The 11,492-nt window shown below is 58.4% G+C and overlaps 1 protein-coding gene across 1 annotated transcript in view; it reads right to left on the bottom strand.

Annotated features, from left to right (window-relative positions):
* Positions 1 to 4,391: 4,391 nt before the first annotated feature.
* LOC115005943 (complement C5-like) overlaps positions 4,392 to 11,492 on the bottom strand; it is an 11,958-nt gene continuing 4,857 nt past the window's right edge. Inside the window, exons 8-19 of the mRNA XM_029427934.1 lie at positions 11,060 to 11,122; positions 10,345 to 10,435; positions 9,933 to 9,972; positions 9,303 to 9,405; positions 9,099 to 9,173; positions 8,209 to 8,314; positions 7,554 to 7,637; positions 7,350 to 7,439; positions 6,834 to 6,926; positions 6,127 to 6,291; positions 5,239 to 5,903; positions 4,392 to 4,754 (exon numbers count right to left, since the gene is read on the bottom strand). Coding sequence (XP_029283794.1) covers positions 4,392 to 4,754; positions 5,239 to 5,903; positions 6,127 to 6,291; positions 6,834 to 6,926; positions 7,350 to 7,439; positions 7,554 to 7,637; positions 8,209 to 8,314; positions 9,099 to 9,173; positions 9,303 to 9,405; positions 9,933 to 9,972; positions 10,345 to 10,435; positions 11,060 to 11,122 — 1,938 coding nt within the window. The remainder of the gene's footprint in view (positions 4,755 to 5,238; positions 5,904 to 6,126; positions 6,292 to 6,833; positions 6,927 to 7,349; positions 7,440 to 7,553; positions 7,638 to 8,208; positions 8,315 to 9,098; positions 9,174 to 9,302; positions 9,406 to 9,932; positions 9,973 to 10,344; positions 10,436 to 11,059; positions 11,123 to 11,492) is intronic.

Raw genomic sequence — 11,492 nt, 5'->3', positions numbered from 1 at the left:
GAAGAAGAAGAACGACATAATGAAACACTGTATTAGAAATAGAGCACCAGAGGAGGAGTAGAAGCAGTAGTCTTCTACTAAGAAGAAAAGAACCGACTGATGCGTCTGCACTGACTGAAGCCGTCGTCGCGACCCGCCTCCTTCTTCTTCTTCTCCTCCGCCATTCTCCCTCTTCTTCGCATGCGGACTCCCCTGCGCCGCGCGTAGCATGCCGCCTCCTTGCCTTCTTCATCCTCCCACTTCGCATCCTCCAGCCTCCTGCCCCGCCTTCGTGCTATCTCCTCCCTCCTTCTCCCTCCATCCCTTCCTCCTTCTTCTTCCCTCCTTCTCCTTCCCGCCTCCTCCTTCGCCTCTTCTTCCTCCGCCTCCTCCGTCTCCGCTGGCTCCGCCCTTCGCCTCCCGCGCCTTCCCCCCCTTCTTCTCCTCCTCCTCGCCCTTGCCTCTTCTCCTCCTCCATCCTTCCCCTCCTTCTTCCTGCTCCCGCCTTCGCCTTCGGCGCCTCCCTCTCTCCTTCGCGGCGTCGCCTCCGCACCTGCGGCTGCTTTCGCCCCTCCGTCCCCGTCCTCTTCGCCGTCTGTCGGCCCCCCGTTTCGCCGCCTGCTTCGTCCTCCTGCCGCCTGGCCGTCTTCTCCTCCCTCCTGCTCCGCCGCCGCCTCCCTTCCCCGCCGGCGGCGAGAGACACGCAGGCGCACCGACCCGCCCGGTCGGCCGCGCCTCCGCTCATTCCGGACCCCGTCCGCCCTGCGCCCGGCGGGCGGCCCGCCGCCGCAGGCGCGCCTGCGCCGCCGGCCTCCGTGCCCGCCGCCGGACCCCGCCTCGCCGGCAGCACGCCTGCTCCCCCCGCCCTCCGGACGCCTCACGGCGCGCCGCGCACTCGGCGCCGGCGTCGCCCCGCCTGCGCCTGCGCCCTCCGCCGCCGTGCGGCGCCCCGGCGCGCGCCGGCTGCGGCGCCGCATGCGAAGGCACCGCCCACGGCGCCGCCACCACGACGGCGGCGAGACGACGGCGGACAGGCGAAAAAGGCGGAGGCGGCCCGGGCGGAGCACCCAGCCCCGCAAGGAGAAGGCGCCGCCGCCTGGGCCCGGCGCCCGCCGCAGCCGCGCGCCCGCCGGCGGCCTGCGGCGCCTCCGCCCGCCGTGCTCCGCCGCGCCTGCGGCGCCGCCGCCCCCGGCGCCTACTGGCTCCGCCTTCTCCGCCTCCCGCCAGCCCTCCCCTCTGCGCCGCCGCCGGCGCCGCCCGACCCGGTCGCCCCGGCGCCGGCTCCGGCGCGCCGCCGACGCCCGAAGCGGCGGCGCCGCCGGCTGCGGCGCCTCGCAGCCCACGGGGACGCCGCCTCCGCAGGCGGAGGCGAGGAGCCGCGCAGGCGCAGCCGGGGCGGGGCAGGCGGGCGCCGCCAGACGGCGAATCAGACTGGGACGGACGACAGACGACGCACGACGCGGCGCAGAAGCAGGCACGGCTAAGAAGTGAGGAGGAGACGGAGGCGACGAAAGGAAGCGAAGGAGAAGAATGGGAAGAGACAGAAGACAGAAAGAACGGAGAAGGCAATGGAGGAGAAGAAGAAAGCCGGCGCCGCCGTCGCCTTCTAGCAGCCTCCGCCCGCGCGCTCCGCGCCGCCCCCTCCGCCGCCGGCGTCCGCCGCCCCGCCCCGCCGGCGGCGCCTTGCTGCTTCGTCGCCCCCCCTCCGGCGCCGCACGGCCGCCTCACGTCGCCTCCGTCGCCCGGCGGCGCCGCCGCGCGCCGCCCGGCGCCGGCGCCGCAGGCGCGGCGCGGCGCCGCGCGCCGCCGCCGCCGCGCCGCCCGCATCCCGCCTGCGCCGCCGGCGCCGGAGCCGAAGAAGGAGAAGCCGGAGGGCCGCCGAGGCCCGGCGCCTCCGCGCCGCGAGCAGCCGACAAGCAGGCTGCGGCGTGCAAGCCGCCGGAGGAGCCGGAAGACATCAGGACTGCGCCGCCGACGGAGAAGGAGAAGCAGGAGGAGCAAGTAAGACCAGCAGGCGGAGGTAGACGGAGAAGGGCAGGAGGGCGGAGAAAGGAGGAGAAAAAGAAGGAGCCGGGAGAAGAAGAAGAATGGACGGCGGAAGAAGAGAAGGAGAAGGCGAAGAAAGAGAAGGACAGACGGAGAAGGAGGAGAGAAGCAAAGGAGAAGGAGGAAAGCCAGAAGGAGAAGGCGCCGCTCCGCCTGGCCTGCGCCGCCGCCGGCCCCGGCGCCGCGCTCCCTCCTTGCGCAGCCGGCGCCCTTCGCGCCGGCCGCCCGCCGGCGCCGGCGGCCGGCTGCGCCGGCTCGCCGCCTCAGCCGCAGCCGCCGCCGCCCCGCGGCTGCGCCGCCGCCGGCGCCGCCGCCGCCGCCGGCGCGCCGCCGCGGCGCGCCCGGCGCCACCGACGACAGGAGGCGCCCCGCCGGCTGCTGCCTCCTCCCGCCGCGCCTCCTGCGCATCAGAAGAAAGAAAAAAGGCGAAGACTACCACAGACAGACGGACACACCCCGAAGCCCCGGCGCCGCCGGCCCCGGCCCCGCGGCTGACGCCTCCGCCCCGCCGGCGCGGCGCCGCCCGCCGGCGCCGTCGCTCCGCTCCGGCGCCCCCGCGGCCGGCCCCCGCCCGCGCCGAGCGCCCGCCGCCGCCGGCTCCGGCGCCGCCAGCCCTCCTGGTGCCGTCCCGCCGCCGGACCCCCGGATGCTGCGCCCCGCACGCCGGCGCTCCTGCGCCTCGGGCGCCGCCCCCGCGGAGACGCCCCGGGCGACGCAGCAGCACCGCCGCGACGCCGCCCGCGCCGTGGCTCCGCCGCGCCGGCCCGGCGCCGCCATGCCGGCCCGCACGGCGCCGGCGCGCGCCGCCGCCCGCCGCGCCGGTGCGGCGCACGCCCGCCGGCGCCGGGCGCCGCCGCTCCTGGGCCGGCGCTCGCCGGCCCCTGTACGGACCGCGCCCGCGGCCCGCCGGCCGTGCCTGCCGGCTCCGTCCCGCCCGCCGGGCCGGCCCCCGGCGCCGTCGGCGCCTCCCGCGGCCGCCGGCGCCGCGCAACGCGCCGCCGGACGCACTCCGCAGGCGCCTCCCGCCCCCACGCGCCGCCGCGCCGCCGCCGCCGCCGGCGCCGGCGCCGCACCAGCCGCCCACGCCGGCCGCCGGCGGCGGCGCCGCCGCGGCGCCGGCCGCGCGACCGCCAGCGCCGGCGCCCCGAGCCTGGCGGCGCCGACCGCCGGACCGGCTGCCGCCGCCGCACGCCGGCGCCGCCGGCGCCTGCAGGACCAAGAAGCAAGCCGGCGACGGCGCCAGGCGAAGCCCCCGGAGCAGGCGCAGCCGCCAGCCTGTGCCGGCGCAGCCGCCGCCGGCGACGGCGAAGGCACGAGAGAAGGCACGCCGGGCGCCGGAGGCGACGCAGAAAGAAGGAGCCGGCGGAGACGCCAGACGGAGAAGGCGAATAAAGAATGGGAAGGCGAAGAAATCCGGTACCGGAGGCGCAGAAGAAAGACGGCCGCCGCCGGCGAATGACGGGACGCCGCCGCGTTGCCGGCTCCCCTTGCGCCTGCTCGCCGCCTCCAGCCGCCCTCCGGCGGCGCCGCCGCGCCGTCTGGCGCCTCCGCCTCCGCCGGCGCCTCCGCGTCCGGCCTCGTCCATCGAGCGCCACCCCGCCGCCGCGGCCCCGCCGCCTTCTATGCTCTCCGCCGACAGCAGGCGCCTCCTGCCAAGCCGCGGCGCCCGCGCCGCCTGCTCCGCGCCATCACATCGCCGCCGGGCGCCGCCGAAGCAGGATAAGGAGCAAGAAGCCCCGCCGGAGGCGCCGCAGCCTAGCCGGAGCCGGCGACGACAGACCGACGGAGCCTCGGGCCGCCTGCTGCCGGCGCCGCACGCGCCTGCCCCTCCGCGCCGGCGTCCGCCCCGCCCCGCCGTCCCGCGCCGCAGACTGGGCCCGCCGCCTACTCGCCCCGGCTGCGCCTCCGCCCCGCCGCGCCGCCGTCGCACACGCCGCCGGCGGCGCCGCCTCCTGCGGCCCGCGCCCGCCGGCTCCGCCTTGCGCCGCCCGCCGCCCGCGCCGCCGGGCGCCGCCGTCCGCGCCGCCGGAGCCGACCGCCAGGCGCACTGGCCCCGCCGGCCCCCGCCGGCGGCGCGCAGCCCGCCGGACCGGACGAAGCAAGAAAGAAGGCTCGACGGACAGCGGAGCAAGCAGAAGAAGCCCAGGCGCCCCGACGACGCGCGCCGCAGCCGCCCGCCGCCGACGCGGCGCCGGGGAGGAGCCGACGACATCCGCGCCTCAGGCGCCGCCTGACCGGCTGAGAAGAACCGAAGCGACGGCGCACAGGAGCCGACGGCGTCGCGACCGCCCGACAGGCGACAGAACAAGACCGAGGAGACGGAGAAGACGAAGGCGCCGCGAGCAGCCTACAGGGAGGCGCCGACGCTACCGGCGCAGCCGCCGGCGCCTCGTCGCCGCCGGATCCTGCGCCGCAGCCCCCCGGAGGCGCCGCCCCGCCGGCTCCGCGTCCCTGCGCCGCCCGGCGGCTCCGGCGCCGGACCGCCCGCCGGCGGCGGGCCGCCGGCGGCTGCGCCGGCTGCGAGCAAGACGGAGCCGGCGCCTCGCCGACCAGACGCATGGGGCAGGCGACGCCGAAGCACCGAAGCGGCGACGACAGGCGCCCGCCGGCGAATGCAGCCGCCGCACGACCGGAGAAGAAGGAACGAAGGAGACGACGAGAAAGCGGAAAAGCCAGAAGGAGCAGCAGAAGGAGAAGAAGCAGACGACCGAGCAGAACGGAAAAGCAGGCTGAGGAGAAAGAGGAAAGAAGAACGAAAGGAGAAGAGGCAAGACGAACGCGGAGACGCCAGCGAAGCAGACGACGACGGCGAAGGAGAAGAAGAGACAGGAGGAGAAGAATAAATAAGGAGAAAAGGGAAGAAAAGGCCAAGAAGGAGAAGGAGAGAAGAAGAAAGAAGGAGAAGGAGACGAAGCAAACGCAGAAGCATCGAATGAGAGGAAGAAGGAGAGGAAGAAGAAGGAGAGAGAAGAAGGAAAGACGAAGAAGCCAAGGAGGAGAAGACGGAACGGAGGAGAAGAAGAAGGAGAAAAGAACGAAGGAGAAGAGGAGGAAAGGAGAAGAAGGAGAAGAAGAAGGAGAAGAAGAAAGCCGGCGACCGCCTGCGGCGCCTGCGCTCCCCGGCGCCGCGCTCCGCCAGCCCTCATGCGTCCTTGTTCGCCTTCGCCGTCTGCGCCTGCGCCGCCCCCGGCGCCTCCGGTAGCCGACGGTCACCTGTCGTCGCCGCCGCGCCGGCGCCCGTCCTGCGCCGCCGCCGTCGCCTGACTGCGCCGCGCCCTGCCTATCCCGCCTGCGCCGCCCTGCTCCGCCGTCGCCGCCGGCGCCGCACGCCGGCGCCGCCGGCGCCTCCCGGCCCCTCCGCCGCCGCCGCGCGCATCCCCGCCGGCGGCCTCCGGCGGCGCCGGCGCACGCCGTGCGCCGGCGCCCACGCCGGCGCGCCGGGCCGCACGCCGCCGGCGCCGCAGGCGGCGCCGCGGTGCCGCGCCCGCCGTGCCGCCGGCGGTCGCCGGCGGCTGCGTCGCCGGCGCCCGCCTCCCCGGCTCCGCCGGCCCCGGCAGGCGACCGAAGCATCGCCGGCGCCGCCGAGCCTCCGCCGCCGGCGCCGCAGGCGCACGGCGCCGCCGGAGGCGGCCGCCGAGCCGCCGGCGCCGCCGACTCAGCAGGCGCGGCGCCGACGGCGCGGCGCCGCCCCGGCCCGACCGGAGGCGGCGGCGGAGGCGGCGGCGCCGCGCTCGCCCCGCCTGAGCGGCGCACGAAGCGCCGGCGCAGCTCACACCTGCGGCTGCTGCTCACGCCGGCGCCGCCGCCGCCGGCACTGACGACGACGCCGAGCACGCCGGAGCCGCGCCGCACACAGACGGCGCCGACGCAAGCGCCGCCTGCTCCGCATCACGGCGCCGGCGGCGAAGCCGTCCGCCGGGGCGGCCGGCGACGAAGGCGCCCCCGCCGGCTAAGGAGGCGCCGACGAAAGAAGGGGGCAAGCAGAAGAAAGAGAAGAATAAAAGAAGGCGACGGAGCGCAGGCGAAGCCGAACGGAGAAGAAGCCGGAGGAGACGAAGGGGAGAAGAAGGAGGAGAAGGAGAAGAAGAAGGAGAAGAAGGAGAAGAGGTGAGGTAGAGGACACTGACTTGAAGCCCTGGCTCAGCGTGACCTCTGACCCGCTGGCTCCCATCACCAGGTACTGCTTGCTGTTCTGGAGATCCACAGCGCTGCAGGTCACCTTTTTCACCAGCTCCACCTCCGTACCTGAACTCACTGCCTCAAACTCTGAGAGGAGATAACGTGACGTAGCACAAACATGAAGGTAACACTGTGACGTGATGTAACCTCGTTTTTTATTCAAATATACAAAAGAAAAGGAATCAACGGTGGAAATGCTGCTGCAACACACAAACAATAAAACAATAGAGGTAGAAAACATTACAACCAATTATAAATATCGGACCAAAATAAATGAGTGATTAAAAAATAAAGCTTCCGAAGAACAAAAGATGCAAAGACTTCAAATTAAACATTTTGTGCAGAAAATCACTAATTATGAGCCCCCCCCCTCATTTGTTGTTTTGTTAGAATTAAACTGTATGAAAAATGTGTTTGTATTTTGAACAAAGTGTCAGTAAATAAAGAATATTAAATAACAAAAGGATAAATTGCTGATCAGACTCAGAATCATTGTATTGCCATGTAGGTTTCCACCTACAAGGAATGTTGTTGGTGCTAATCGTCATAAATATAAATAAAATATACATATTTTTAATTGAAATGTTGTTCTTGAGGACACCATAGATATTATTCCGCAGTTATTTCACCTTTATCTGTGTTCTTCAGGACTTCCTCAACGGTGGCTGTGTAGGTCATAAAGTCTCCTTCTGCTGCTGAAGACTTCACCGTCACTTTGTAGGCTGCAGGGACACAAAGATGTGTGTGTGTGTGTGTGTGTGTGTGTGTGTGTGTGTGTGTGTATGTGTATGTGTGTGTGTGTGTGTGTGTGTGTGTGTGTGTGTGTGTGTGTGTGTGTGTGTGTCTTATACAAGTTCCTAAATGCGAGAAATGTACTTCTGTATATTTCAAAAACAAAACTTTAAAAAAAAATGTAATTGAAAAAAAATAAGGTTTTAAAATCCATCGTAAATCTAACAGGAAGCCAACGTAAAAAGGGTAAAACACGTTCTAAACATATAATTACTGGTTAATCAAAAGCATGTTCATCAGTTTCTGCATCTCTAAAGGTTAAAATAAACCTTATTTTTGAGACGATAAACACTGGACAAGCTTTGTTGCTCAAAACATAAATTACATGTGACCTTATTAAATCTGGTTCTCACCATATTTGATTTGTGGCCTGCAGGTCTCGTTGGTACGTTTGGCTGCGGTCAGCGCCACATCGATGTTTCCTCTGTAGGCAGCGCACGCAGCTAAACAACAACATAACATAGTTACAACTAAAAACATTTTCAACATATACAGAGCAGTTCTGGGCAGTGATGTGAGTGACAGCCGACCTCAGCCAATCGCAGGGCAGATGTTACCTGTCATGCACTGACACTGCTCGTCCACACAGAGGCGCTGCAGCTCCTGCTGCTGGTAGGTGAACTGCTTGGTGCATTGACTGCCTGCAGGAGAAAAGAAAACATCCCAACATTTAACAAATAAACCCTCCAGAGTGAGATGTTTCAGACTTTTGTTAGAGCTGCGCTAAGTTTTATTTGTATTGTTTTTTTTACCTTTTTCTGCACCAACTTGTTCTAAATGTTTTTAAACCTGATGATTTATGACTTGTCTGTTTTATTTTGCTGCCTTTATGAAAAATGAAAGTACAAGATTATCAAATCAACATCATGTGATAAAGATTATAATCTCCTGCTATTGATCATCATTAAATGTTTGACTAGGTCATAATTATCACTTGGAAAGTCAACATTCTGATTTACTATTATAATCTTGATCTTCAAAAGTCAGAATCTTGACTTAATATCTAAAAATTATATCCAAAAAATAAATAAATAATAATTAATTAATTTCAAAATCCTGACTTCATATCTCATAACTTTGATTTAGTCATTTAAAATCTTAACTTCAGTTGTCTGCATGTTTGTTTCTGTTTGACTCTGAAGACTGTGAACTACAAACAGACCTGGTAAAGACTACACATCCCAGCAGGATGCACAGCAGGTCCTGACTCACCTTTGTCTTGAGGCTCATAGACGCTAAACAGCGACTGGCTGGCCCCGCCCACCCTGAACATGGTCCGGATCCGAAACCCGACGCACAGGAAGACGTCCGAGGGAACCTGACAGGAAGTCATCACAAATAAAAACACTCGTAAATAAAGGATGATGTAATAATAATAATAATAATAATAATAATAATAATAATAATAATAATAATAATAATAATAATAATAATAATAATGTGAGAGCTCATTACTTTATATTGTTCGACTTTCCAAAACAAAAGATTTGTTTTTAAATAGATTTGATGAAAAAATCAAACCAAATTCAGATTCTTCTTCTTCATGACGTCCATGTTAGTTTATCGTGTGTCGTATGGACGGATTACTAACCAGGCCCGAAGTGTATATATATATATATATATATATATATATATATATATATATATACATATATATAATGTACTGACACCGACTACACGTGACCGAGTTCATACTTTTCTTTCTTTCTGCTCTTCTCCGTTTAAGAGTCGAGACCAAGTGTCGCTGTATGTTGTGCTTATCAACATACCCAAAGACACAAAGAACAACTACAGACACAAAACTACAAAAAGAGGCTAAACGACTTAGTCTGTGTGTCTGGCTCATATCCTGCTGTTTTTATCTCTTGTATTGTAAGGTGTCCTTGGGTGTCTTGAAAGACGCCTACAAATAAAATGTATTATTATTATTATTATTATGTAGGTGAGGCGGTCAGGCACATCGTCGTCTGGGTTTGATTTTCTCTGATCACTAATTTCACAGCAGCGTTCGTTAATAGCTGATAGTCAAAACTTAGATGTCGGACTGTCCTTGAACACACCAATAAGAAGCGCTCTCTAAACTCATAACTTGTGTTACTCACAGCGTCCATCTGAATGATCACAGTGTTTCCTTGGAGTTCAAAGTGAGAGATGTTCGGATCCTCGATGTCTCTGAACTGCAAAACATCCGTTACACGTGAACAAACACTGGAACATGATCAGCTGTTAAACACATTATGTCCTGTTGTCTGTCTGTTCACAACGTTCAATAAAGATTCTCAGGAAACACCTGAAGAAGCGCTCACCTGTCTCAGGTCCTCCAGGAATGCCTCCACACCTGTAGGCAGCTGGATCTTCATCACTGTCAGACTGGACTCTGTGAACACCTCGTTGGGAGGAGGTTTATACCTAGAACACACACACACACACACAATTTAATTTGATTAGATTTACAGAACATTCATCAGAATGTAGTTTATTTTCCCCTTTGAATCAAAAAATATATTTTTATTTCATTATTTACATACAATACTTTTTTTCCTGTTTGTATCTCGAGGGTGTATAAAATACAAACATAATAATAATAATAATAATAATAATAATAATAATAATAATAATAATAATAATAATAATGGCAAATACATGTAAATATATTGGACATAAAGTAAACGTTTTATTTACCATAAAATGTGCTTATATTCCTTTATGCATGAGAAGTGAGTGATATATATATTACCATAATAAGTGATAAATATGTTAATATATCTCTTTATGTTAATCAACACATTCACAGTTAAAACTTGTATATTTCATAATAAAGTGCAGGCTTCAAGATAAAATGATAAACGTCTTTGTAAATTGTAAATATTCTAATGTTTTCCAAGTAAATATTTTGAGTTAAAGTGTGAAGTTAAACTCTGTTTGAGTTTCCTCACTTTGCACAGGCAACCAGGTGAGGAGCGCTCAGGACGGCATCTGAGGAGAAGAAGAAATGTTCCGACAGGTACTCAGGTACCTTTACGTAATTCAATTTCAAAATAAATGTAACTGAAATCAGTTACTGAGAAGAAATATGTAATTAAATCACAGTTACTAATTAAAAAGTTGGTGGTTATAAAAGGTTTATGTAGAATATAAAACATTAATTCTGTTGCTTTGCATCTTTTCGCTGAGCGGGAACCACGATGTCAGAGAAGAACGTCTTCAGGAAATTCTAAATATTTGAATCCTAAAATCAGAAAAGGGCTGGAACATTAAAAACCTGAGGAAACACCAGCGTTAAAAGTACATTCTGTATTACATTTCTTTATTTAAGGGTGTTGACGATGAAGTTAGATTGGTACTCACTGACGGAGGAGTCAGGGCCCGCCACCTCTATAGTGAGGTCGAAGTTACAGTTCTGTGCCGGCGGGCTGGTCTCGTAGTAAACCGTCTTCAGCTGGCAGAAAAACGTTTTTGTTAATTGCCTTTTGCAAATTTTGAGTTCTGCTCTACTTGACCTCCTTTTTATATTGTTTACTGTCTTGTTATACAGTGTTTAACAAGAGAGTGACATCAGAATGTAGTTGCATTGCAGAGCAGAGTAATGACAATAAATATGTTGAATACAGCGAGTGGACGAGCCTCCACTGTCCACATGCTGAGCTGTTCCTGCAGCTGCAGCGTCAGAAACTGTTTCGAGTAACAATGTGACGAGGAGAAGATACTAATCTGGATTCAGCAAGCAAAACCATGGTCTTCTGTTGCGAAGTAGTAAAAGGAGAAATATTGAGCCTTTGTTTCACCAAAGGATCTGAACCTCCCAGAGAAATATGGGATTATTTATTATGCTGTTTATTCTTCCAGAGCGGGTTTATATTAATCATCATCCTGCAGACCAACAGTGTCTGTATAATAAATATATACATATAATACATCTGTATAATACGTTTCAGTCAGACGAAGATTAAAGCTGTAGAGTTACATCTCAGACATTTGGGTTTGACACCAGGAGAGAAACTTCAAAGGGCATTCTGGGACATTTTCAAGGAGTGAAATGTTCGCTGTATTAAACCACGCCCACCTTCACGTTGGACACGCCCTTCCCATAACCTGTGGACACCTTGATGACATCATCCTTCATCACCTGGGAGACAAGGAAACAAGAAGACAGTTCACGAGGTTTCTCAGACACTTTCACTTTTATTATTATTATTTTTTATGGTGTTGATGTGATAAATGTTATTAATTTAGTCAGTGTACATAATCTGTGTGTACTCAACACACACTGTCAGACATGTCCCCATTGGAACCCTCAACTTCACCTGTCTCCCTCTCCTACACCTGTCTCCCTCTCCTGCACCTGTCTCCCTCTCATTCACCTGTCTCCCTCTCCTACACCTGTCTCCCTCTCCTGCACCTGTCTCCCTCTCCTTCACCTGTCTCCCTCTCCTTCACCTGTCTCCCTCTCCTGCACCTGTCTCCCTCTCCTGAACCTGTCTCCCTCTCCTACACCC

The sequence above is a fragment of the Cottoperca gobio genome, unplaced genomic scaffold, assembly GCF_900634415.1.
Source record: "Cottoperca gobio unplaced genomic scaffold, fCotGob3.1 fCotGob3_407arrow_ctg1, whole genome shotgun sequence".
Lineage (NCBI taxonomy): Eukaryota > Metazoa > Chordata > Actinopteri > Perciformes > Bovichtidae > Cottoperca > Cottoperca gobio.
Note: the sequence above shows the minus strand (reverse complement) of the source record. Positions and strands in the feature narration are given on the sequence as shown.